At 41.6% G+C, this 27,076-nt stretch overlaps 1 protein-coding gene across 1 annotated transcript; it reads left to right on the top strand.

Annotated features, from left to right (window-relative positions):
- The first annotated feature begins 2,216 nt into the window (after positions 1-2,216).
- dbpa (D site albumin promoter binding protein a) lies at positions 2,217-25,042 on the top strand. Its single transcript, XM_044018777.1, has 5 exons — positions 2,217-3,413; positions 6,626-6,912; positions 7,881-8,091; positions 22,779-23,035; positions 23,413-25,042. Exons 1-5 carry the CDS (start codon positions 3,218-3,220, stop codon positions 23,626-23,628), a joined length of 1,167 nt encoding a protein of 388 aa, XP_043874712.1. The 5' UTR covers positions 2,217-3,217; the 3' UTR covers positions 23,629-25,042.
- Positions 25,043-27,076: the final 2,034 nt, after the last annotated feature.

Genomic DNA, 27,076 nt, shown 5'->3' with positions numbered 1-27,076 from the left:
GACACTCATTCATTAGCCCCTTAACTTAAGTCAACTTTAACCATCATCGATTAAATGCCTAACCCTTAACTTTAATCCAAATTCTAACCTTAAAAACATAAACTGTCCGTTTAAGGTTTGACAGAACACGAGGTCCTCACAAAGACTTATGTACAATTACACACACACACACACACACAGGTTAGTGCAGCTATTCTTCTTAGGACACGGAATCATTTAGACCATCTAAACAAATCCTTAAACAGCTCATGTCTGACCCTGACAAGTTAACAAGAGTATTTAGCGACATATTACAGAATTAGTTGTGTCACTTAAGGGCTAACGACTAAAACAACAACTCGTAGACATTATCGGACGTTTTTAGAACACAAACATTATTTTAAAAAGACCCAAGTATCCCCTCGGTGAATTCAAATCTTAGTCCTAAACTTCAACCAAGGTTGGACCAGGTTTTGACAAGGTTCGTGTTTATGACAGGAGAGGTCCTACAGAGGTAACAAATACAAGAACACTGATGTGTGTGTGTGTGTGTGTCTTATTTTAGATACTTACTACAAACACATTCCAGTCGTGTATATTTGACAACCGTGTTCAGAACCAGACTCTCAGGTTTCTTCTCGTCTTTCTAGGAATAACAACAACAACTGTCTCTGTTAAAGAAATGTCAACAAAACGTAAGCAAATGATAATGTTATTTACTCGGCATTTTGTTTATTAACCCAACACAAGAGAAACGTGCAGAATACTATTTAAATATTAATAATTCATAAAAAAAGGTCTGTAAACAGGCAGAGAATGATTAAAAAGTATACTATTTGTGTAACATTTCATGTTTTAATTTTTTGTCAACATTTTGAATACATACATTTTTCCAGTAATTTGAGAATTCTGGGCTGCAACATTTAGTGTTTTATATATATATGTATATATATATATATATTTCTAATTGATTAATTTTCTTAATATTTAATCTTAATCCTTAATTATTTGTTATTTTATTCCGTTTTGTTTCCACATAATATATAAAACAACCATCTGATATGTGTGTAGCATTACATACTTAGATATTTTGTTCATATTTAAAAAATATACATTTTTGTTGCTGTATTTTTTTTTTTCTCTCCCTTTCTCTCTTTCCTCCTCCACGCGGCCCCTCACGCGGCACTGGCATGGGGAAACATGTGGGCGGAGTTTGTGACCTATTTTCAGCCAATGGGGGGCCGGAAACTGCAGCGACTGACCTAGTTTGGCCCAATCACAGCGCAGCACCGTCGCTGGTAGGCAGAAGTCGGCGCGTGCCGGAGCCATGTGCATCCTCCCGGTGAAGAGACAACAGTGGAGCCGCTGCGGCTCGTTTCTACGACATAAAAACACACTTCACCTTCTTTTTGATAAACGTGAAAATACACGTAAACGTGTGAACGTGACTCAGCGTGAGTCAGCTGGAACAAACACCGTTAATTGTCAACTTTTACTCGGGTCACGTTTTTCCCCACTAATCCCAACATGGCGGCGGAGTCCGTGAAGGAAGCACAATGATGCGTGTTCAAACACCACGGGAGTTTTTCTAAACATTCACACGTGTGAGCCGTTCATTGTCGCTGTATTCACGCTGTCACGCTACGTGACAACATAACTACATTCACAGCCGTTACTCAGGTGGATGGTGAGGATGAGAGGTCGAGTGTGGGGGAGAGGGGGGAGGAAACGTGGAATAACAACGTATTTAGGAGCGAGTGTTGCGTTTAATGTCTGTAAACTCAGGCTGTCGGCGCCTGTTTCTTTACAGTTAATTTGGTCTCTGGTTTAAAAATGACAGCGTGAGAGAAGAGCAGGGGGCGGGGCCTGGCAACAGTGGCAGTAGTCTGCAGCCATTGGTTGGAAGCAGAAGGGAGGGTGGGAGGAGTTACATGCACACGCGAGAGGTGTTCAAGTACAGCGGGACAAAACAGCACTAAGTAAGTAATGAAAGTTTTTTTTAACACACTGTTGTTTATTTAAACAAATTTATCGTTTTTACAATACAACTTAGAATGTTAAATAATAAAAACATGCTTTTCTTGACACATTTTACATTTCATATTCTTATTTGTTATTTAATAGTACTATATTTTTAATTATTAGACCAGTCTTCACTCATGTGTCCATATAACATTAAATATCTATAATATCAACGTGAAAAATGGTTAAAATAGTTTTATAAACAAATATTACGCAGGGATTGGGTGTGTATTTTGTGCAGTTTCTTTGATTTAAATTGTATTTTAACGTCGTAAGTCAAATTTCCCAAACTCTATTTGGCGCCCTGAAGGCATCACACGTCACATCAACAGACTTTACTCAGACAGGCCTCCAGAACACGGGAGACAAGGGGGCGTGTGTCCCTGAGGGGGGCGTGGCCGCGGCATGCAAACGAAGCACGCCTCCAAGCGTCTGTCCCCCGTGAGCGGTGACGTCACGTGAGCGGCCCGTGTTGGTTCCAGCTGACTGACTGAGAGAGAGAGAGAGAGAGAGGGAGGGAGGGAAAACAAGAGCTTCATCTTTGTGACTCTCTCTCATCTCGTGAATATTATTGTTTTCTCTTTATTTCCTCCATCTTTTTCAGTTTTTCGCGTGTGTTTTTGTTCAATTTCGGTCATTTTTCTTCTTCATTTGCTCTCTTTTCTTCTTCTACTCCTTCTTCTTCTCCTCCGCTGCTGCTGAGACTCGCCTGTGTCTCTCTTCACTCATTCAACGGGACTACGATCATCACCCTCTCACTTTTTGATTATTCACCTCATCCGGGATTAAAATATAGAAAAGAGAATAATCTCAGACAAACCAGCGGACCACACCGAACCGGACCCCAGTCCAGCGTCAGATCCTGAATCTGGATTGAATTCTTCTTCATGTGACGTCTTTTTATTTTTGGTGGAGTTTTTTGTGTTGCTCTGCTGAAGCAGGTGACAGCATGAATTAAGAATAATCCCGACAGCATGCTGCCATTTTGGAGATAAACCCCCGTCTTTACTTGTGTTTTTTTACACTCTAATGTCCTCATGGGACAGGCGGAACACCGGGACACCAGGTGGAGATATTGAGCGCAACACCTGCACCGTTTGACGGCGCGTCTGTCAATTAGCGTCTCTAATTGGATTATTGTGATCTTGAACTTAAAGAGTGTGTAGAGTCGCTGCTGCTCCTCCTCCTCCTCCTCCTCCTGCTGTAGACTGAAGTCATGTCGAGGCCCCTCACTCAGCTCCTGCCTCCTGACCTCCCCGCCGGGGCCACCAGCCCCCAGTTCGGGCCCAGTAACCCCGCCGGAAGTGGCCCCCAGGGCGGACAACTGACCTCCATGACCAACCTCAAGTCTCTGCTCCAGCTGCCAATCAAGAGCGACCAGAGAGAGGTGAAGGACTGCTGCGAGATGAAAGGTGAGCGGGTCACGTGACACGTGTGTGTGAGTGAGAGGAAAGTCTCTTAAAGGGATAGTTCGGGTGTTTTGGAGCGTGGTTGTTTGAGGCACTGACACATGTGGTGCGTTTTTTAATTCTCATCAGAAGTTGCAACTCGGAGTGAAGTCTCCTCTGAATTCATCATGGACACAAACATATCCTGCAACTGATATCGCTAACAATGGCTGAAAAGGGCTAACAAGGGTTAATGGTGACTAACCATGGCTAACAAGAACTAATAATGGCTTACAGGGGCTAATGATTTTAACAAGGGCTAATAAGGCCTAACAAGGGTTAACAATTGTTATTATTTTTAAAAACAACAATGATTTTAGCCCCTAAACAAAATACCTATCAAGTAAAAATCTCCGTCAGTTTAAGTCTACGATATCTTTATCGCACTGTTTTTGTTGTTTTTACACGCTAAAGTTGTAGCACGACTCGGCTCAACTCAGTTTTGGTATCAGTCACGTTGTTTTCCGATGGGAATCAGTATCGGTCAAAAATCACGGAATCGGATATTGGACAGATAAAAATGTCCAAAGATCATATATGTGTATATATATGTATGTATATATATACATGTACATATACATATATATACTGCATGCTTCATGTGTCATGTTTGTGACTTTGAAATGACTCAGCACAAATGTGTCATTAACGGTTTCATACGTTCATAAAAGTTTGTGATATCGGTATCAGACTCAGAAATCAGTAAACATCAGTAAATAGTCGTCGTTGGTTGGCGCCGCCTGGTGGCCTGTTGCTGCAGCTGCACTTCCTGTGTCTGTGTGTTCAGTGTAATTTGGAGGTGATGATGGTGAGTGTGACTGACACACACACACACACACAGATGATGAAGATGAGTTCATGTGTGTAGTTTCAGACGAGATGTTTCAGCTCGTTCTCTGAAGAGCTTTGTTTTTAACGCCCTCACAAACACCCACTCTCTCATCCATCACATCTCTCTCCCTCTCTCTCTCCATCTCTCCCTCTCTCTCTGTCACACGTTTCCTGCCTCATCACATCTCTGTCTTCCACTCTCTCCTCTGCTCATTTCCATTTTCTCAGGCTTGTTGTCTTCCCTCTTCTTCTTTCTCTCTCTCTCTCTTTAAACCCATTTGGTTTGCATTCGTTTCTCCCTCTCTCTCTCCCTCCCTCCCCTTCCTCTTTCCTCCCACATCTCTATCAAATTTGCATACGTCCTCTCACCTGTCATTCTTTTTCTGTCCTCTCACTGTCCTTGTGTTTTCTCCTCTCCTCTGATCTCTCCTCCTCTCCTCTCCTCTATCCTAATGACTTGTCCACTTAAATTCACTGTGTCACATCACGTTGATGAAACACTGTCACTTCCACTTATTCCTCTCATCAGTTTCTCTGCTCCTCCTCTTATTTCCTCCCTCTGCAATCAAAGGGACTTCCCCCATGTCCTCCTTTCCTTTCCTTACCTCTACTCTCCTCTTCTTTCCTTTCCTATTAATCAGTGAAGTATTAGTTCAAAGACTAAATGACCACATTTGCCTCAGTAAAAACACGTTAATTAAAAGACTAGTACGTGAAAACAATGCTAGCTGCTACACTTTCGCAATGAAATGTCTACAACCCTAAAACTCACTCATAATCATATATATATATATATATATGTGTATATATATATATATATATATATATATATAATATAATAATGATGTCATACTTTACACTGACTGTATTTAGTCAGCGCTGGCTAACAGTTAGCTTCCTAAAGCTAATTGAAAGCAGAAACAAATGTTCATTTTTACATTTTCACACACATTTCCTCTAAATGATGATAAAAGTAAAGTCATGGTGTGTATTTTTCATCAGAAGAAGCAAAGTTTCTGTGTGAAGTAGATGAAAAGTTTGCAGAGGGACATTAAAGCCGTGTCCTCGTCCTCTTAATCTCAAGTGTCTTATCAGTTCTTTTGAATCCCTTTAAATATAAATCTGTGGCCTCCCCGCCCAGTGCATCCCGGGCTCATTTAAATATGCTCTTTTATGACTATTTTATTGAGCTTTATTATTCTCTGTGCCATTAATTCAGTGAGTGTGTTGGAATGGTATTCCCACAGGGAGCAGCAGGGAAAACAGTCTCTCCACCTCTGTGTTCCTCACAGCGGTTCGTTAAAAAGCGGCCGCTCTTTTATCGATGTCTGGAGTCTGTATCTATCTTTCCATCGGACTTTCTCCCTCACTGACGGGTCGGAGTTCAGGGTCAGTCGAGTTTATCCACACTATTAACGTGGTTATCTGAGACACAGGGGGCAAATATCTACTTTGTCTTAAGTGTACGCTGTGATTCTCACTTTCTCGCACCATTATGTCGCTCTTTTTCAATGGGAAACTGAAGTTTGTGAACCACTCACTCTCCCGCACCAAACCTCATAGAGAACATCAGTGATTTTAACGTCACACACACACTTCTGATGTCTGAGTTTGTCACTTTGGCATTTGAAATCCTTTGTTCACATTGACCTCAGTGACACAAAGTGACCACACGAGGCAGCAGAGGACCAGCAGCTCCTGTGTCCCCTCCAGCTAAAATCACTGATTTTCTCTATGGAGTTTGGTGTGGGAGAGTGAGTGGTTAACAACTTCATTGTTCCCGTCATAAAAGGCTGTATAATGACAAGATAAAGTAAGAGAACTCATTCTTAAGATATCTTTGAGTATTTGACATTATTTTCTTAAGGGTTAGCATTCCTGTCTTATCCTGGAACAACCACACCTTCAGTTTAAGGTAAAACCACGTGTTTTGAAATGTTATGACATGTTTTTAAACAGCGAGCGGTCACATGGTGGGATAAAAGTCAGAATGCTTCGGGCAGAGTTTTATAAACCCGTCACAAATGAGCATAAATGTTTGAGTCTATTGTGGAAAGAGATGAACAGTCACAGTTCTGGAGAGAATCTGGATTCACTGCAGAATATTTCTCTGTTTCCACACACTTTCACTTCATCGCACCTTATCACGCTGGATATCAGCGGTTATTGGCTCTTATCTTTACTTTTGCCCTTCACACAACACAAACAGAGAGAGGAGGAGCAAGGGTCGTTAACCTCCGTGGTCAGACAGAAAACAACAACACCTCACAAAAACGTGATTTATTCTGTGATAAATCAAATCGTTACAAAAACAATGCATCACGTCTGTCTCACTGTCTTTCCAGACAAAGACAAGCCATCAGAGTCCGACGAGGACTCGCTGGGTGTCAACGCCGGAGGCCCCGGAGGCCCCGGAGGCCCCGGTGGCGTCGGAGGTGTCCCGGGTTCTGGTGGACTGAGGCCCAACTCCCAGTCAGCGTTCCTGGGCCCGCTGCTGTGGGAGAGGACGCTGCCGTGTGACGGAGGCCTGTTCCAGCTGCAGTACATGGACCTGGAGGAGTTTCTGACCGAGAACGGGATGGGGATGCACAGCAACGGGCCCAGCTCCACCAGCGCCCAGATCCCGTCCCAGGTACAACTGACAGAGACCAAAACCCAGGGACTCACAAATAAACATGCTTTCTAAAATGAATATTTCAAATAAAATAGATTTATTATTATTTCACATCACTAGCATGGTATAGCTTTGTTTTCATGTTAGCTGAAGTGCATGGATAGTTAGTTTGTCAGCTGCTAGCTGCTACTGTGTCTCTACACCCGTGTCTGCTAATGTTACGCGCCAATGCTACAGCAGCTGCCGGCTACAACTGTAGCTGGATGACAGAAAATAGTGTTTGACGTTAGCAGCGACTGTAAACAGATGCTTTGTCATCGATGTTGATGTTAGCAGCGACTGTTGCCAGTCGCTGCTACGGTCAAGGTTTGATAACATGGCATCAGGCTACAGTAGCAGCTAACAGCAGTAGCAGCCAACAGTAGCAGCTAACAGTAGCTGCTACGGTCAAGGTTTGATAATATGGCATCAGGCTACAGTAGCAGCTAACTGCAGTAGCAGCCAACAGTAGCTGCTACGGTCAAGGTTTGATAATATGGCATCAGGCTACAGTAGCAGCTAACAGCAGTAGCAGCCAACAGTAGCAGCTAACAGTAGCTGCTACGGTCAAGGTTTGATAACATGGCATCAGGCTACAGTAGCAGCTAACTGCAGTAGCAGCCAACAGTAGCTGCTACAGTCAAGGTTTGATAACATGGCATCTGGCTACAGTAGCAGCTAACAGCAGTAGCAGCCAACAGTACCAGCTAACAGTAGCTGCTACGGTCAAGGTTTGATAACATGGGATCAGGCTACAGTAGAAGCTAACAGCAGTAGCAGCTAACAGTAGCAGCGAATTCCTGAGAATTTCTTATAATCAGCAAATAAAGTAGCGAATCAACAATGTCACTATTGTTTTAGAATGTGAGAATATGAAACAGCAGCCTGATTGATTGATTGATTGATTGATTGATTGATTGATTGATTGATTGGTCATCTCCTCCCAGAGTTCACAGTCAGCGGTGCCTAACCAGAGCTCCCAGTGTCCTCCCACGTCTCCTCCACCCTGCTCCTCCTCCTCGTCTTCCTCCATGTCCTCTTCGTCCTCCTCATCCTCGCTGCTTGGTCTGGAAACTGTACAGCCGCCGCCGCCACCGCCGCTGCCGCCACCTCAGCAGCAGCAGCAAAGCATGATGGGAGGACCTGAGTGTCTACATGGTGAGTCAAATCGTCAAGTGTTTTTTCTTCCATTTTGCTTTTCTCTGTATTTCTGGGCACAGTTTGTGCTTTAATGAAGTCGGCCATTTTGTGCCACAGTGCTTCTACAGTAGCCTGGAATGGAAAAACGAGGGGAAACTTGTTGCAATTAAACCAAATATTTTCCAAATAAAAAAAAAAATCACCATTAGCTGATTGTCATTCACTTATTGTCAAATTATTTTAAAAAAATTACACATTTTTGTCACTAAAACTTTATATTTTCATCCAAAGATTTAGTCTTTTCTGTAGGTTATACATTATTTTTTAATGGAAATGCTGTATGTAATGTTTTTTGTATTATTTATCATTCGACAGTTATATCAGAAAAAATAGGAAAATCAGCTGTAAAAAAACAATACGTTGCAGTGACGAATTTGTCCGAATTTCCCTGTTTTGGGATCAATAAAGTACATTTATCTGCACGTTGATCTAAATCGTGCGTAATAACGTCTAATTATGACTGCGTGTGATTAACGGCGAACTCTCTCTCTTCTCTTGTAGCCTATTTTCATCTGTTATAGATATTTATAATTTATCACACTTTCCTTCTGCTGCGTTTGATGTGAACCAGATCATCAACCGTCTCTCCCTGTCTCTCTGTCTCTCTCTCTCTTTCTTTTTCAAACTTCCACTTTGGACTAATTGAAACCACGGTGTCGGTCGTCACTTTTGGTTTCCGCACCGCGAGATCATCTCACGATGTTTTATTGATAACAGATCATCACGTGTCTCTGTTAATGTTAGAGGAAGCAGCAGATAACAAGTGAACAAGTATCTCACACACACACACACACACACACAGAGCGAGAGAGACTCACACAGACAGCACAAATGTTTTCACATGTTTTAAAGATTTAAACTTTCTTTCTAAAGAAGTGTGTGCCTTTATTTTCCCCATTAAAGCCTTTTTCCTTCAGTGGAATCAACAGATAGAATTACATGAGCTGTCATTTAAGACAAAAAAACACCTTTTAAAGGACAGGCATATCATTATTTTTGAACTAATTCAAACATAATCAATAGATGGATCAATCAGAGAGTGAGTTTTCGGAGCTGTGCCAAGAACTCGGTCTCCCACACCAAACTCCATGATGAAAATCAACGATTTTAACGTCACAGCAACACAGTAGTTTTTAATCTGCTGCTGCCTCCATTGGTCAGTTCAAATAATAAATAACAATATCATTTTGAGATTTCGGCTTATGAAATCCTTTGTTCACAGTGACACAAAGTGACCACACGAGGCAGCAGTAGAGCAGCAGCTCCTGTGTCCCTGTGAGCTAAAATCACTTCTCTATGAGGTTTGGTGTCGGAGAGTGAGCGTTATCAAACTTCAGTTTCCTGTCGAACAGTGACATGAAGACGTTTTATTCATTGAGTCTTAATTAAGAGGCTAAAGTCCTCTTTTGTCCTCTTATGCAGTCAGTATGTTCACACCTGTATGTTCTTATGTGACAAATGCAGAAGAAGAAGAAGAAGAATATTAACACTTCATTAATCATGACCTCATGTATCATTTTACGTTTAGTTGTTTTCAAACATAAACGTAGTTGTTTGGATGATGAAGCCTTGAGACAAAAACCACACACCAGGATCAGACTGTGAGGAATCTGACCGGGACCACGTGTTTGTGTTTGAATAAACGATAATAGACGATAACGACGGTGGGGGAAAGAAGAGAGCTGCAGTTTATATGTATATCTACATATATTTATATATATAGATATGTGTGTATTTATATATACACATATATGTATATATATATATGTGTATATACATATATATGTATATATATACATATATATGTATATATATATACATACATATATATATATATATATATATATATATATATATATATATATATATATATGTATATACACATATATATATATACATATATATATATATACATACATATATATACATATATATACATACATATATATATATATATATATGTATATATATACATATATATGTATATATATATATATATATATATATATATATATATATATATATGAAGAAATAATAAAAACACAGAAAAATGACAGAGAAAAAGAGAAGCAGAGCAAGCGCTGAGGAGAGAATAACACTGGAAACTGCTGCCAGGCTCCAAGTGTGTGTGTGTGTGTGTGTGTGTGTGTGTGTTTGTGTGTTTGTGCACTGAACTTTTAACATGCGTGGCAGTGTCCTCTTTGTTTCTGCATTTGTATGCAACTGTGGAAGCTTTGTGTGTGTGTGTGTGTGTGTGTGTATGTGTGTGTGTGTGTGTGCATGTGTGTGTGTGCTCTTTACTCTGAATTACAAACACGTGACTGGGCTGAGCATGATGATGCATCCAGCCAGAAATCCCTGAGGTCACTGTGGAGCTGAAGTGTTACTACAGCAGAGAGGGAGAGAGAGAGGGAGAGAGGGAGAGAGAGAGAGAGAGAGAGAGAGAGGGAGAATAGACTGGAAGTAATAATATGATCCACATGCACATGTTTCAGTTTGATTTAAATTCATTGTGGATTTAAAAAAAAAATCAGCAGGAGACAAAACAAAAAATGTCCTTTATGTCTTCGTGGGCTCATGGCTTCATGTGTTCATATGTTCATATGTTCATGGCTTCATATGTTCATATGTTCTTATGTTCTTGGCTTCATGGCTTCATGTGTTCATATGTTCATGGCTTCATGTGTTCATATCAAAGTCTGATGTTTGCTCTTTAAAAACAAACATTCTCTTGTTTAGATTTAACATACATTGAATATATTCTCATGTCAAAGGTCAACTATTACTCTTATAATACTCTTAGCGTGTCTTAAATTCTGTATGGATTTGGTGTTTGTAGTTGTAGTTTAAATTAAAACAAATAATATAAACTTTACACATTATTCTGTAAACCTGTTATTATAAAAGAGAAACAGTATTTTTTATTCTTCAATTCTTTAATAATTTGTTCGATATTTTACTCTGAATAAAAAATATAGGTGTACACACTGTACATATCAGTAATTCAGAGAGTGATAATGGGTCGGCAGAAAAAACGCTACTTTAGAAGACAATGAGTCAGCAGAAAAAAACGCTACTTTAGGGTTAGGATAAGTCAGTAGAAAAACGCTACTTCAGAGGATAACGAGTAGAAAAAGCTACTTTAGGGTTAGGATAAGTCAGCAGACAAAACGCTACTTTAGAAGGTAATGAGTCAGCAGAAAACACTACTTTAGGGTTAGGATAAGTCAGCAGACAAAGCTACTTTAGAAGGTAATGAGTCAGCAGAAAACACTACTTTAGGGTTAGGATAAGTCAGCAGACAAAGCTACTTTAGAAGGTAATGAGTCAGCAGAAAAACACTACTTTAGGGTTAGGATAAGTCAGCAGACAAAACGCTACTTTAGAAGGTAATGAGTCAGCAGAAAAAACACTACTTTAGGGTTAGGATAAGTCAGTAGAAAAAAAACGCTACTTCAGAGGATAATGAGTCAGCAGAAAAAACGCTACTTTAGGGTTAGGATAAGTCAGTAGAAAAAATGCAAAAACGCTGCTTTGGAGGACAATGAATCGGCAGAAAAAAAACAGAGCTGCAACTACAAGATGTTAGCCTGATGCTATATACAGTAATTGAATGTCTCAGATGGGTTAGCAGCTGTTCCTGCTGGTTTCGTTAGCTTGCATTAGCTTGCTAGCATTAGCTTGCTAGCAGCCTTCTCTCCTGGTAAATTCCAGGCACGACACAGTTTAAATTAAAAAAAATGATTCTCTCCATCTGTGTGGAAACAGAGTGAAAGGAAAATAGATTTATTTTTTTAAAAACAAAACACTAAACCAGATGTTTTGCTAACTGTTCACTGTCAGAGCGATTACTGAGCGACTTTTCCCTCACAAACCTGGCAACCTCACAGGATTTGAGTGTCCTAAGAATCAGCTGAGTTTTTACATGCTTTGTCTTGAATGCTAATCTTTATTGTTTCTGGATCATTGAGATGAAATGTAAAGTTTCGTGTGATAAACTGGGATCTACAGATAACGTGACATCATCATGTCAGTCTTCACTTCAGTTGTGTTCACGTTGCCTCAAAGCAGTGAGTCATTGTGCTGCGAGAGTTTTCAGCCTTATCTGATTTTCTTTTTTCTCTCATGGAGTCAACGTCGTTTTTCCAGGAGAATTTATTCTTCCCACACAAATCCTACGCTGGTGTTTTGTGCTGCGTGAACGTCTCATAATAACAGTTACTGTTTGACTGGAAGGAAAACAGCGTTTGTCCATTATCCTCACATACATCTCCACTGTGCTTTAACCTCACGTTTAAGTCCATATTTGTTTTAAATGAATGTTTATTTTGCTGAATAATTTAGATGAAATTCAACATTTCCAGGATGTTTCCCCCCAGATATCGTGACGTGTTTGTCTCCTGTTCATCGTTGTGTTGCCACAGCCACAAAGTGGTAAACAATGACCAGTTTTTAAGGAAAATAAAATTCAATCTCATCAGCAGATCACACTTTTACTGAAACTAAAATTTTAACTTTTGTTGCTAAACATCAGAGATGAAGGCTGTTTTTTTCAAAGTCTCTTTAATGAATCAACAGTTCGGCTTCGTTCATGAACGTGCTGCTCTGATTCTGTCATTTTATACACGATCTTTCAATACAGTTACAAGTCTGTGTACGATAGAATTTCAAGATTGTTCTGTTAAAGAGAGAATTGATAAGGAATGTTGTTGGTTTTTTTTAAATTGCAGGAAGAACACGCTCTGTGTTTGTTTTCCTGTTTGAAAAAAAAAAGAATCCTCGAGGAAATAGATAATTAATCAGGACAATTCTCACAATCACAGATTCTCTCAGGGCTGGTGATCAGGGAAAACTGGGATAAATACCACTGAAGTCAGTGATTTTAGCTGCGGCGACACAGGAGCTGCTGCTCCTCTGCTGCCTCGTGTGGCCACTTTGTGCCACTGAGGTCACTCTGAATGAAAGCTTTTAAAAGCTGAAATCACTATAATAAGCCATTTGAACTTAGTGATGAGGCAACAGTGTGTGTGTGTGTGCGTGTGTGTGTCTGTGTGTGTGTGTGATGTTAAAATCGTTGATTTTCTCTTTGGGCTTTGGTGTGGGAGAGTGAGTAGTTCACAAACATTGGAAAAGTCTTTGTAACAGTGAGATAAAGACGTGAAACATATCATCAGGTTTCCACAGATCCTTGAAAGTTTGGGAATTTTTTTCAAGGCCCTTGAAAGTTCTTTGAAAATGGCCCTAAACAGACACGGGCCATTAAAATTGCTTGAATTTTGAGCGAGGAAGACGTTCAGTTGATAATTAGGTAAATGTCTCCTGCCACTGGTGTCCCCTTCAGTATTTCTATGAGTCCTTGAAAGTATGTGAATTCAAGGCCCTGAAAGCCCTAATAGACATGGGTCATTGAAAGTGCTTGAAAGAAGTGAAGTTGATATTTAGGTAAATGCCTCCCTTGTTTGTTACGGCGCCACCTACTGTTTCATGCCCTGCGTTGCTTGATGTACGTAGACGAGGCTGATGCAGGACAAACGTGGAGACATAGTTACTAGCGTTGTTGTGGACACTGTCTCTCTCATCGCAGTTGACATGAGATTCCACGCAAAACAACGAGCAACTAAAGTCAAACCAAGAAAATGACGACGTGATGGGGGAGTGGTTAAGACCGGTACCCTGTGTGCGAAAGATATCATGATCGCATTGGTCGCAAGTTCGACTCCACCCATGGCTGATTGTACCCTTTATTGTATTTCTTTTTTTATTGGGTGAATTTCAGAGTCGATCCGTTTAACCTTCACGTCCAAGCAGATGAGTCCACCATCTGAATGTTGTCCTCAGTTCAAAGTTGATCCCTGATTAAATCCAGATTTTTCACTGTGAGCCTGAGGCTTGGTGAACTCGCTGCTCTGCATCTGCTGCACAACACTTTTTATTTTTGTCTCTAAAGCTAATGAAGCGCTGCATCTGCACACATGACTGACACCTCAGGAGAAGCGACACCTGCGGTCCTAAATCTAATCACACCATCTTCTCTGCCCGAGGCTTTTGTCGTCAACTGACCTCCGTGAGAATCTGCTCGGCGATAACAACCTTGTGTTCTCGCGCCGACACATGACGCAGAAGTGATAGAACCTCCAGTTGGAAGCATAAACAAAAACAAAGCAGCGAGTTCTGAGAGTATAACTTCTGTGGAAAACAAACAAACCACAATTCACCTCACACTTTGATTTGATTTGTTTTTACTGATTTATGAGCTGGATTTTCTGGATCTTAAGCCTCGTTTTTTTAATCATGCTTCATCCAAAGTTGAATCTTCTGTGGGAACATTCTGACTTTAAGCCGTTGGTTTATCTCTCTGCCCTCAAGTCGTCTGTCGCTGTTTTCAGACATGAACTCTGGGCAGAGTTTGGGGATTTTGGGTCCAGATATTCTCAGGACTTTGCTGTTCATGCACGATGAATGTGGCAAGATAATATCTGGGTGTGCTCACAACAGCAGGAGGATCTCCAGAAGATCTGGAAGAAGAATCTCTAGAGGATCTGGAAGAAGAATCTAGAGGATCTGAAGAAGAAAGAAGAGAAGAATCTCTAGAGGATCTGGAAGAAGAATCTCCAGAAGATCTGGAAGAAGAATCTCGAGATCTGGAAGAAGAAGAGGATCTGAAGAAGAGAGATCTGAAGAAGAATCTAGAGGATCTGAAGAAGAATCTCTAGAGGATCTGGAAGAAGAATCCCCAGAAGATCTGGAAGAAGAATCGAGGATCTGAAAGAATCTCCAGAAGAATCTCCAGAAGATCTGGAAGAAGAATCTCCAGAAGATCTGGAAGAAGAATCTCTAGAGGATCTGGAAAAAGAATCTCCAGAAGATCTGGAAGAAGAATCTCTAGAGGATCTGGAAGAAGAATCTCCAGAAGATCTTGCTGTGGATCATCTGCCGTTTCTCCTGCAGGAGATGATACTCGGGATCTGGCAGCAGATTCTCCAGTGTGTGAGTGTGTGTGTGGCTTCCGTGGACATTTGCGCTCACACCGATGACTCCTCTGGACCGGTCTCCGTCGTGAACGTCGTGAAGCAGCTTGCAAGTGTATACCAACGCGTGATAAATGTCTTTCTGGCTTTATAGTGGAGAGTCTTGCGGTCATGACGGTTGGTCGTGCACTACATAATCCTCCACCAGGAGGAGCCCTAACTGATTCGGACATTTTGGTCCCATATTTGGAGAGCAATCAGAGAGGAGCGGTGGTGACCATTTACTCAAGACTAACGTTCTCGCGTAATTATATATTTGAGAAATAAATACAGGTGTTTCAGCTCAAACTGAGATTAAATACCAGCGTGGAGACGAGATAAATATCCGATTAATCTCAGATTTATCTCTCAAGGAGGTCATTGAGCGGTGAAATCATTTTGCAGTTTGAATGTGAACGTTGAGCTGCTGCTGCTGGTGTTACTGCTGCTGCTGCTGTTACTGCTGCTGCTGCTGCTGCTGGTGGCCTGCTGCTGCTGCTGTTACTGCTGGTGCTGTTGCTGCTGCTGCCTGCTGCTGCTGCTACTGCTGCTGCTGTTACTGCTGCTGTTACTGCTGCTGCTGCTACTGCTGTTACTGCTGCTGGTGTTGCTGCTGCTGCTACTGATGTTGCTGCTGCTGCTGTTACTGCTGTTGCTGCTGCTGTTACTGCTGTTGTTGTTACTGCTGCTGCTGCTGTTACTGCTGCTGCTGCTGCTGCTGTTACTGCTGCTGCTGCTTTAAATAAAGACTTGGTGACACTGAGGCAGGTTTAACTCTCAGGACTGCCATGAATGTGAAGGGCAAGTGAAGGGTTAAACCAGATACTGACTCTGTAGAGAGAGCGAGACTGTGAGTGAGCGAGTGTTAGCTTAGCATGTTTTTGAAAGCTCTCTCTCTCTCTCTCTCTCTCACACGCTCAGGCCATGTGCGGCTGCCACCTCACGTGCTGCTGCAGAGTACAGAGGGAGGGAGGGAGGGAGGGAGGGAGGAGGAAAGAGTGGAGATGACAGAGCAAATAAACACTCGGGAAGAAAGTGAAGCAAAAACAAAAAGGGAAAGGAAAGAAATGCTGTTGTTTAATTGAAATATACTGAGTAAAACCAACGCACAAAAAACATGATCTTTATTTTCCAAAATAAAAACAGAATCAAGCTTTTCACAATAAGAGGTGCAAAAAACAAGAGGAAAACAAACTAATAAATAAATAAAAGACTAGAGTGAAACAATCTGGAAACAACAAACAACTCATCAGAGTTGTCACTCAATTAGACACGCCCCCTCCCAAATATCACAATCTTTATGTCCAGAATTAGTGTTATTGTAGAAAAAATTCAAATTTTTATGAGATATGTTTTTTGAATAAATGTATTAACACCTGGTGGCCATCAGTGGTAATGCGTTTAACAGTCGTTTCAGGCTTGATAATAATAATGTGATAATTCATTTTGAGTATAGTACATTAGTACATGTTTATATTAAACCTGTACCTGACAATATATATCACATTTAGCCTTGTGTGGAAAGAGCTTAAATGCTAACTAGCCTGATGTAAATCATAATTATCATTTTCTTGTCAGCTAGCAGAACATGAACAAGCTAAAAACGTTTATGCTAGCATAGTCTAGCAGCACTAGCATTGTCATTCCATGATTTGCTCCGATAAAACCAGTTAAAATAATGATATTTTTAAATAAATAAGGAGATTTTACATCGTGTTTTCTAAGTTATTCTTAAATAAATGAATAAAACAAGTAGTGAAGAAGTAATGTTTGTGGCAGCTGTGGATCTAAGACTCAAAAACAATGAATAATAGTCACACACCGATGTTGTCGTCTTGTTATGCCACGTGTTCACGGGCCAAACGTCTGATAATCTGATTTGACTGTGAGCGCAGAGAGCAGTGATTTAAAGAGATTACAGAGAGATTTGACTGTGAGCGCAGAGAGCAGTGATTTAAAGAGATTACAGAGAGAGTGAGAGCGAGAGGTCACTACTACTACACACACACACACACACACACACACACACACACACACACACACACACACACACACCACACACACCCTGTGTCCTGCTCTGCACGTCTGACAGTGTGTTTGTGTTTGTGTGTGCAGATGGTGTGAGACCACGCCTGACTGTGTGTGTGTGTGTGTGTGTGTGTGTGTGTGTGTGATGTACAGTAACTGATAAACACACAAAGATAAAAGCACACGGGTTAAAAACAAATATGGTGAAAAGAGACAAAAAAAAACATAAATCTGATACCTGCGTCGTCACATGACCTTTATGTCACATGACCGTTATGTCACAATATACTATATACCTGTTCATACAAAAAAACACACGTGTGTGGGTAATCATTAAAGCAGCTAAAGTCACTGATGTTCTCTATGAGGTTTGGTGTGGGAGAGTGAGTTGATTTAAATTAGTCAGTATTCACTCACTCACTCATGAATGAGGTTAATAAGTGGAACAGTGGCAGCAGAGACAGGAGCAGTGGAGCTGGAGGCGGAGCCTGTGTCAGTGTTTACGTTACAGGGAGGGGAGTTCTTTATGTAACGCACTTCCTTCACTGTGTCACATCACATGTTGGAAGTCTCAGCTCATGTGTTTCACTCACAGGGTCGAGTCAAGTACAACAACAAAGGTCCCTGACGGCTGATGACAGCATGAATGCTGAGGCTGTTTCACAGGCTGCATCCTTCACGGCAAACAAACACAATCATCTAACTGCTAATGTTAGCTTAGCTTCTGGAGGAGGAGGATGTGACTGTGTTATTATTGTTTTATGTTGTTATTACTCAGTGATTCCGTTGTGCGATCATTCTTTTTTTACCTTATACTGTAATTTTTTACAGAAACACAAAATGGATGCCGCTCTGTGATTTAGACCATAAAACTCTCAGGAAAATCTTTGTTGACATTCGAAATCAAGTGTTTTTTAAATCTCATTTAACGGACTTATTTACATATGAACCAGTGTGATCGCCCCCTGATAATCCAGGTTTTCCACATAATCCATAGGCTTCAATTCACGTTTTCTAATCTAACAGTCACAGTTCTCACATATTGATGATTGCGTTTGGTTTCACCTCCGACCTTCTGCGGCTGCTGCCTTTGCTGCGGCTCCGGCCGCTGCTGCTGCTGCTGCTGCTGCTGCTGCTGCTGCTGCTGCTGCTTTTGCTGCTGCTGCTGCTTTTGCTGCTGCTGCTGCTGCTGCTGCTGCTGCTTTTGCTGCTGCTGCTGCTGCTGCGGCGGCGGCTCCTCCGTCGTGTGGGTGGATGGACAGAGTGAAAAGAGTGGAGTTGCTCACCTGACTCTTCAAACCTCAGCCCGTCTATTTTCTGCCTCGGTGGGCGTCTTCGCCCACGACGGCTGACGAGAACAGTCCAGGACAGGGAGAAGCTGTTTGGTTTTTTTTTTTATTCTGAAGGACAGACAGAGGCTTAAAAACTTTGATGTGAGAGTTTTTAAATGTCCTCGGAATAGTTTGAAACTTTGCCTCACCATCGACATTCATCAGCACGCCTCTTCATGCGAGGATCAACACTTCACGTCCTGAGGCCAAACCTCATTTACATGACGCAGCAGCTGTTTGTGTTTAAATTAAAGATTTCGTCCACAATCCCTCGACTTGATGAGAACACGAGCTCTGATGCTAGAACCGCTCGCTTCTTGAATATCACCAAACGTGACCTTGAAAACTCTGTCAAAGTTAATGACCCCCGAGAAACGACTGGCTTCCAGGCTTCCCCAGGGTCCTTGAAATCCTTGAAAGTTTGTGAATTTGAAAATTGTTTTTCAACAACCTTCAGAAATCTTTGAAAATGGCCCTAAACAGATATGGGTCATTGAAAGTGCAGATATGGGTCCTTGAAATCCTTAAAAAATTGTGAATTTGAAAAAAATTCAAGGCCCTTTTTTCTCACCTTGATGTGGCCTTCAGGGTTTCAATGGGTCCAGAATGTTCTTGAATTTGAGGGAACTGGTCCTGGAAAGTCCTTGAATTGGAGGCGATTGGTCCTGGAAAGTCAGTGAATTTGAGGGGATTGGTCCTGGAAAGTCCTTGCATTTGAGGGGACTGGTCCTGGAAAGTCCTTGAATTTGGTATGTGGGAACCCCTGTTTAAGTAAAACAGCTGAAATCCGCAGAATTTACGGGTAAATACTAGATCATTTTCAGGAAATGATGAGGAAAGTTTCCAGGAAAGTAGAATCAAACAAACAATGTTCTGATGTTATATTGTTGGATCGAGAGATGCTTTAACTCGAACATAACATCGATGTGGAGAGAGACAGACAGAGAGAGAGAGAGACATAATCTGTGATAAATGAATGAAAATCACTGAGAGAATCCAAGAATCTGTGGCGGCTTCTTCATAATTTCCTGCTCTCAGACAGGAAATGAAGCGGAGGCCGAGCGAGCTGCAGCACAAATAGTTTTAGCATCAGGAGGATTTTTGTGCCTGAACCTGATTCAACTTTTCGACCTAAAATGGTCGTGTTTAGTATGAGGCTTTGGGGCGGATTAATTAATCCAGGATCAGAGCCAGAGAGAGAGAGATGAAGGCGACAGCAGCTGATCTGCAGCAGACAGATGGAGCACAGTGTGTGTGTGTGTGTGTGTGTGTTATAAATTCACTACTACGTATATATACACTGTTTGTCGCGTCTTCTTACACGTTGAATTCAGAATATTGCTTTATTTTTAAATTCATTTGATCTATAAAGCTGTGAATATACAAACAGAATAAACTCAAAACACAAAAAACAAACATATTATTGCAACTATTGTAAACTATTGTTAAAAAAAAAACATAAAAAATTCTAATCGTACAAAAAAAGGGTTTTTAGTGTTTTGGGGGCGGAGCTTTTACCAAATGTGGCATTTCGTCAACATGAAGCTGCTACCGCTAAAAGACACTGGTCGATAAAACTAAAATTTTAACTTATTAAAAAATTGCAAATCCCAGGATTATCGTAAAAATAGTTTGTATCCGTAAGATTTAAGAAAATGTGCACAAATTTTAGTTTTTTTTAATGAATTCTATTTATTTTTTAACATTAATATTGTGATTTACAATTATTCTGTACAGTTAAAACGATAAATGTTAAACTCGAAATTGTAAACAGTTTGTTCCCACCTTGTCACGTTGGCTCTCTGGTCAAAGCTCCGCCCCCAAAAAACCACTGGAAGTTCTTTTTTGATTAAAATGTTATAATTTTTTTATACCTTTTTATAAGTTTTTAAAGAATGTTGGTCACATTCGTTAAAATATTTCCGCTTGTACAAAAATATGTGTGACTTCAAACAGAAGGCTCCGCCCTCTTTTTGTTTAAAATGTGTTTTGAAACCATCTTATTTGTTGTTTTTTTAACAATTTTTGCCATTATTGTTGTGGTAATATCTTGTGATGCCTTCAGGCTCCTCTGTAAATCCCAGCTCTCATTCACACTGTCACATAAACCTTCTATTGTTAGGTTGGAGCAGGAAGTGTGGGATGTTTTTTGTACTGACTGCAGAATGTCACGACTCGTATTTGGCAGAAATTGTGTAGAAGTGAAGGCGTTTGTCGTTTCTCTCTCTCTGCTCCTCCAGAGTTTATTGTATTTTATTATTTTTTTAGTTTATAGCCTCATTAAAAATCACTGCAGTCAAACCGCTGGATGTCAACACACCCGATTTGATCAGACTTTTGAAAAACCACCATTGACAAAGTTTCAAACCCCAGCGTGTGTCACTCACTGTGTGGTTCAGTGTTTTCAGCTGCACTTTCTGAGGTTGTTGGTGGTTCTGTGGTAATAAAATGACTGACAGTTTCAGGGTCCAGAGGCGGTGCAGGAGAGTCTGATCCGGTGCCAGTGTCACCACAAAAAGCGTTTTTACAACAACAACAGATCAAATTGTGCGATCTTTTCTTAGCCAAGCGTGAATTTTCCGCGTCACGCCACGACAACGACGACGTCTACCTGCATCAACCGACTTCCACGCTGACTTTATTCCTAATGCTTTCTTTTCTTAGTAGACAGATAGAGAGATACCTACACAGCTAGTTAGCTAGCTAACTAGATACAGATGATATCTCCACAGCTAAATGGCTAGCTAACTAGATAGATAACTAACTAACTAGCTTAGTAGATTAATATATATACTTACACAGCTAATTAGCTAGCTAACTAGATGGATAAACTAACTAGCTAATTAGACATATAGATACCTACACAGCTAGTTAGCGAGCTAATTAGATAGCTGGATGTCTACACAGCTAGTAAGATAGATAACTAGATTGATATTGTCTAGATAGATAGATGTTCTGCTGAAATAATCTTATAATCCCTTTCTCGTCCAGTGTTGATATTTCGCTCCTCTGAGATTATTTGAATATATTATGAGTAAAAAGTATATCAGCTGTTTTTTTATTATGAATAATACATGATTTGACCTCGTCTGACTCTCGACTTGGACACAGTTTTTAATTTGGGCTCCTCCTCCTCTGTACTGATGGAAATTCACCACAATCAGCGGAGAGTGAGAGGTCATTTGATCACAGTGCACGATAAAGTCAGATATTTTCCCATCTCTAGATTTGACTTTTAAAGAAACCATTTCCCCATAAATGTCTCATTGAAGTATTTATTTACTGTATATAACAAACACATGTTTTCTACTGTTCTCCTGTGAGAGGCCTGGAATATGTGGCACAGAATGATTTAGAATGTATTCACTGTAAAATACAATCCCGTTGCTCTTGTGTTGAATGTGCTGGAGTTGGTGAAAACCTTCCTCTGCTGCTTCACTTGATGTTGTTCACCAGCAGCAGCTCTGCAGTTATTTATAATCTGTGGCTCCGAGCCTGGAGCTCCAAAAAAAAAAGACAGAAGAGGAATCGCTGGGACGGGATTAATCTCTCTCTCTCTCTCTCTCTCTCTCTGTCTCTCTCTGTCTGTCTCCCTCTCTCTGGTTTGGGAAAATCAATTCAGAAGCACAGAGTTTGCAGACAATTCCACTGAAAATAAAAATGGAGTTGCTTTCCTTGTTGCATTCACAAAAGCAGCACTAATGCACAAAGAGCTGCACACACACACACACACACACTTCATCAAGTCTTTTCATAATCTCTGTTTTATGTTAAAGCAGATGTTTCTCTGCTCTGTCACACCTGCAAACACCTCATTCATTTTAATGAAATGATTGTTTTGGGGGTTTTTTATGAGTAAAACCAGCAGATTATCTTTCACTCTCGTGGATTTTAATCCCACATACTCATAAATACTTGAGCGTGTTCAACATCCTGCGCCACAAAGAGTTAAAGTGAATCCTGAGCTGCTGCTCATGTGAACCCGCTGCCCTCCTGTCAGGGTTTCTGGCTCCATACTGACACCTGCTGGTGTGTCAGTGTCTCTGCAGTGTCTGTGTTTAAACCTGTGTGTGTGTGTGTGTGTGTGTGTCTTTCAGGAAAGTCATTATTATGAACTACTAAGTGAAGTTAAGATGCTAATTATTAGCTAGTTTGTTAGCTAGCTGTGTAAATATCTTATCCATCTGAATTGAATGAATTGTTATAAAATGTTGAAACACAATGAATGAATGAATGAATGAATGAATATAATCTATTTCCTCTGTCTTGTTCTTCACAGGTGCTCAGTCTGTACCTCAGGACCAGTCGCCCTCGTCCACCTGTCCTCCAGGACCCCCCGGACCTCCGGTGGTCGCCAACGGCAACAGCAACGATGTCATGGTGAACTTTGACCCCGACCCGGCGGACCTGGCGCTGTCGAGCGTGCCGGGTCAGGAGGCGTTTGACCCGCGGCGGCACCGCTTCAGCGACGACGAGCTCAAACCTCAGCCCATGATCAAGAAGGCTCGGAAGATGCTGGTGCCCGACGAGCAGAAGGTACTACATCTCCCACAATCCTTTGCTTCTCCGCAGCGCCGCTAGCCTCTCTGAGCTAAAACTGTTTCTTCACGTTGTTTATTTTTAAGATTTTAATATTGATTTAAAAAAACAAACCTCTGCTGTTAGCAGCTAATGCTATGACTCGTGTGTACAGACAGACAGACAGACAGACAGACAGATAGCACCATTAGCCGTTAAAGATAACTGCAGTAAAAGAATTTCCTGTTTTTTCTTGGACTGTCGTTTCTCTCTCGTCACATAACTCATCCCACTCTTGTTTTTATTCTCTCTCTCTCTCCCCCTCGTCCTCCTCCCCACACGCCCCAACATACCACAACACCGCCGCCGCCGCCGCCGCCGCTTACCGACCACAGGACGACAAGTACTGGTGCCGGCGCGTCAAGAACAACGAGGCGGCCAAACGCTCCCGGGACGCGCGGCGGCTCAAGGAGAACCAGATCTCAGTGCGCGCCGCTTTCCTGGAGCGGGAGAACGCCGCCCTCCGCCAGGAGGTGGCAGACATGAGGAAAGAGCTGGGCCGCTGCAGGAACGTCATCAACAAGTACGAGAGCAGGCACGGAGACTTGTGAGGGCGCGAGGAGACGAGGACGCAAGGAAGGAAAGAGGCGGCAGAGGAAGTGTAATCCAACGACAACAACAGCACTTTAGTTGAAGTGGCGACGACGGGGGAAGTCTGACGTAGATCTGCAGTAAACGCGGTGCGACACCGGGCGCAAACACAAGAGGGCGCCACTTTTTTCCCCTTTTCTTCCTGCTTCACTCGATCCTCGCCACACACTTTACCGCCCCCTTGTGTCACCTCCCGGCTCACGCGCCGCCGGTGTCGCACGAGGTTTTTGCAGGTAGTGCGTCTCAGTGCTGCCCCCGCCTGTTCAAACAGGGTGTTAGATCATTCACATTATGCCAGTGAAATCTCACGTTTCGGACACAAAGCCAGGGAACGTTTTTCTTCTTACTATAAATAGAACAAAAAAAAAAAACCCAGATATTTTTGAACTGTGCAGGAAGGCGAGGGGCGTGTCCAGCAGCCAGGAAGAAAGAAGTGCAGGGAACTCGTCCACAACGCAAAGAGATTTTGACATAGGATTATTGTATATTTTTCTATCAGCAGAGATAGTGATGAAGAGGATTTTGGAGATAATCTTTTGTATATTTTATACACGGGCGCGGGAGAGCGCTGTTAGCTGGACCAAGCTCTTTTCCTCCCTGCTGTTCATCGCTCAAAAAACTAAACAAATCCTCTATTTTCGGCGTGACGCAGCAACAGCAGCAGCATTAGAGAGGCGGGTGGAGGCGGAACAGAGAATGTATCGCGGTTAAATCAGGTATTTCACAAAGGTGCGAAGGGCGATGACGTATCTTAGTAACGAGCGTTCTGTTTTTATTTGGCCGTTTTCAGAGGACGTGAAAACTGTACAGTTTTTGTGGTGTTTGGTTGTTTCTCCTGCGTCGGCTCCGTCCAAACACTTGATTCTGTTTCTTCTACTTGATTCCGTGTCCGATGATTTCTTTTGTTTTGAAGGTGAATGAAAAACAGGAAGTAATAATAATTAGCCATAGAAGCAGCTGGACGTGACGTGACGACAGACGCTGGAGACGTTTTTTTTGGCTGCTGCACAAACTGTCAACACAATAACACAAAAACACCTTTTTCCTTTCTCTTTTTTGTCGTGTTTTTCTCTCAGTTTGTGAAAAAAAACAAAAACTGGTTGATTTGCCGTGAAAGAACAGTGACTGAGAACACACACACACACACACACACACACACACACACACACACACCGTCCTCCTCACCCAGGTTTTATCGTCGTCGTTGATGTTGTTATGAACTTTTATGGTGCTGATCTGATCTAACACACACACACACACACACACACACATGCAAAAAAGCCACCTCCACACCTCAAACACTACAGTACTGAACTGCCTGTAACACTTTTATTTTGTCTCTTATTCCTTATTTCCCCGTCTTCTTCTTCTTCTTCTTCTTTGCTTTGCATTATTGTATTATTGATTAATACATATATATATATGTATATATATATATATATATATGTATATTTACACACAAACACTTGTCTAAACCTCTCCTACAAAACTTTATCCAACGAGAATGGAGACGTGCCCCCCCCTCACTGATACTGTACCATACAACTGTACTATTGAATAATTAATCTATTCTCTCACTAGATATATATATATATATGTATATGATATATGCTTGAATTATTATTATTATTATTATGATGATGATGTGATTATAGTTGTAATATACATAATTGACTCTATATTACGGGAAAAGAAAAAACTTTGGAATCATCATGTCAGTTTTTTCTCAGGTGTTTTTGTCTGAGGTATTAAATACACATATTAAAAAAAAAACACCAAACCTGTCTCAAATCTGCTCTTCCTGCTTTTGAAGAGGGTGATTGTCTTTATTTGTGTCAGGTGACTTCAGGTGACCACCAGGAGGCGCTTCACGCACACTCACACTTGCATGGACACATGTCCAGTCATGTGTGTGTTTCCATGGGTACAGCTGTGACTACATGTGAGTGAATGATCCTCAGTTATGTAACACACACACACACACACGCACACACAGCAGTCTGTTCTGTGTGTGTGTGTGTGTGTGTGTGGAGGGTGTGGTCTGTTATCATAGCACCTGTAAATGGTGGCTTGTTGCAGCTGCTTGTGTCACCGGCTCCTCCTCACCACACACTGACCAACCATCTGCACAAGCTGTCGTGGAAACTCCGAGCCAACGCTGGTCCATACTGTGCCGGGCTGTGCCGAGCCGTGCCAGGTCCAGTTACAGTCCACACACACACACACACACACACACACACAGGAATCCCAGAGAAGCAGAATGAACAAATAGATAGATCTTAAGAATCTGTTCACCTCTTTATCTCACAGCGAGAGACTTTTCTGACTGGAAACTCAAATTTGTGTCTCTCACACCGAACCCCTCTGGTCCTCTGCTGCCTCGTGTGGTCACTTTGTGTCACTGACGTCAATGTGAATGAAGGATTTTACAAACCAAACTCACTAGACTTAGTGTGTGTGTGTGTTTGTGTGCGTGTGTTCGCGTGTGTCATCATACTTGGAGGAGAATTGGGTGAGAGGTGAGTTCACTGTTCCACCTCAAACATCCAATGGGAACCAGATGGCTGACCTCACACACACACACACACACACACACTCAGGCACGCACACACACATGGCCAGTCCTCAGGCTGTGACATCATCATTCAACCTGATCACTGATCAATAACATAAATGTATTACCCTGTCAGACACATGAACACACACACACACACACTTCTTTTTACTCTCCACTGCCATCCCATTTGTCCTTGTGGTTGCTGTGACGACCACACATTAGAGACAAACACTCATTCACACACACACACACACACACACACACACACACACACACGTGCCCTCCCTCCACTTCCAAGAAATGTTTTCCCTCTCTTTAACACACTGTAGGAGCCATGCTGTGTGTGTGTGTGTGTGTGTGTGTGTGAGTGTGAGTGAGCGACAGCACCACCTGGTGGTCAAATAAGAGATGAAAACACTACATTTTGTCTTACAAAAACAACACAAACTGGGGAAAATACACATTTCAGTGAACAGAACTGGGATTAAAGGCCCAGATTATTTCTAAATGTAACATTTAGAAGTATCACTGGTTCATTTCAGTCAGTTAGTCTTGATGCTGAAAATGATAAAATAATCAAACATGAACATAAAGTTAAAGTTTCTGACTGGAAAACTGAGCTCTGTAAACCACACACACACACACACACAAACACACACACACTGCTGCCTCCATCACTGAGTTCTAATGTCTTATTATGTGACTTCAAATCCCGAAGTTAATGTTTAAAGTGTGGTATGAGGTACTGAAACAGGACTGTGAGCGCCCCCTGCTGCACAGAACCATGAGGTTGTCATGTCACTATTGTACACTCTTACATGTCACCTGGTTATTTTATATTCCAACAGAAA

This window comes from Solea senegalensis, unplaced genomic scaffold (assembly GCF_019176455.1).
Source record: "Solea senegalensis isolate Sse05_10M unplaced genomic scaffold, IFAPA_SoseM_1 scf7180000017698, whole genome shotgun sequence".
NCBI lineage: Eukaryota > Metazoa > Chordata > Actinopteri > Pleuronectiformes > Soleidae > Solea > Solea senegalensis.
The sequence above is the reverse complement of the archived record's forward strand: the minus strand, read 5'-3'. Positions and strand labels throughout refer to the sequence as shown.

Excerpts from the sequence above, each read along its gene's own strand:
- dbpa (XM_044018777.1), top strand. The coding sequence starts at position 3,218 with ATGTCGAGGCCCCTCACTCAGCTCCTGCCTCCTGACCTCCCCGCCGGG. Across the intron at positions 3,414-6,625 it reads GGACTGCTGCGAGATGAAAG|ACAAAGACAAGCCATCAGAG; the intron begins GTGAGCGGGTCA and ends CTGTCTTTCCAG. Across the intron at positions 8,092-22,778 it reads AGGACCTGAGTGTCTACATG|GTGCTCAGTCTGTACCTCAG; the intron begins GTGAGTCAAATC and ends TGTTCTTCACAG.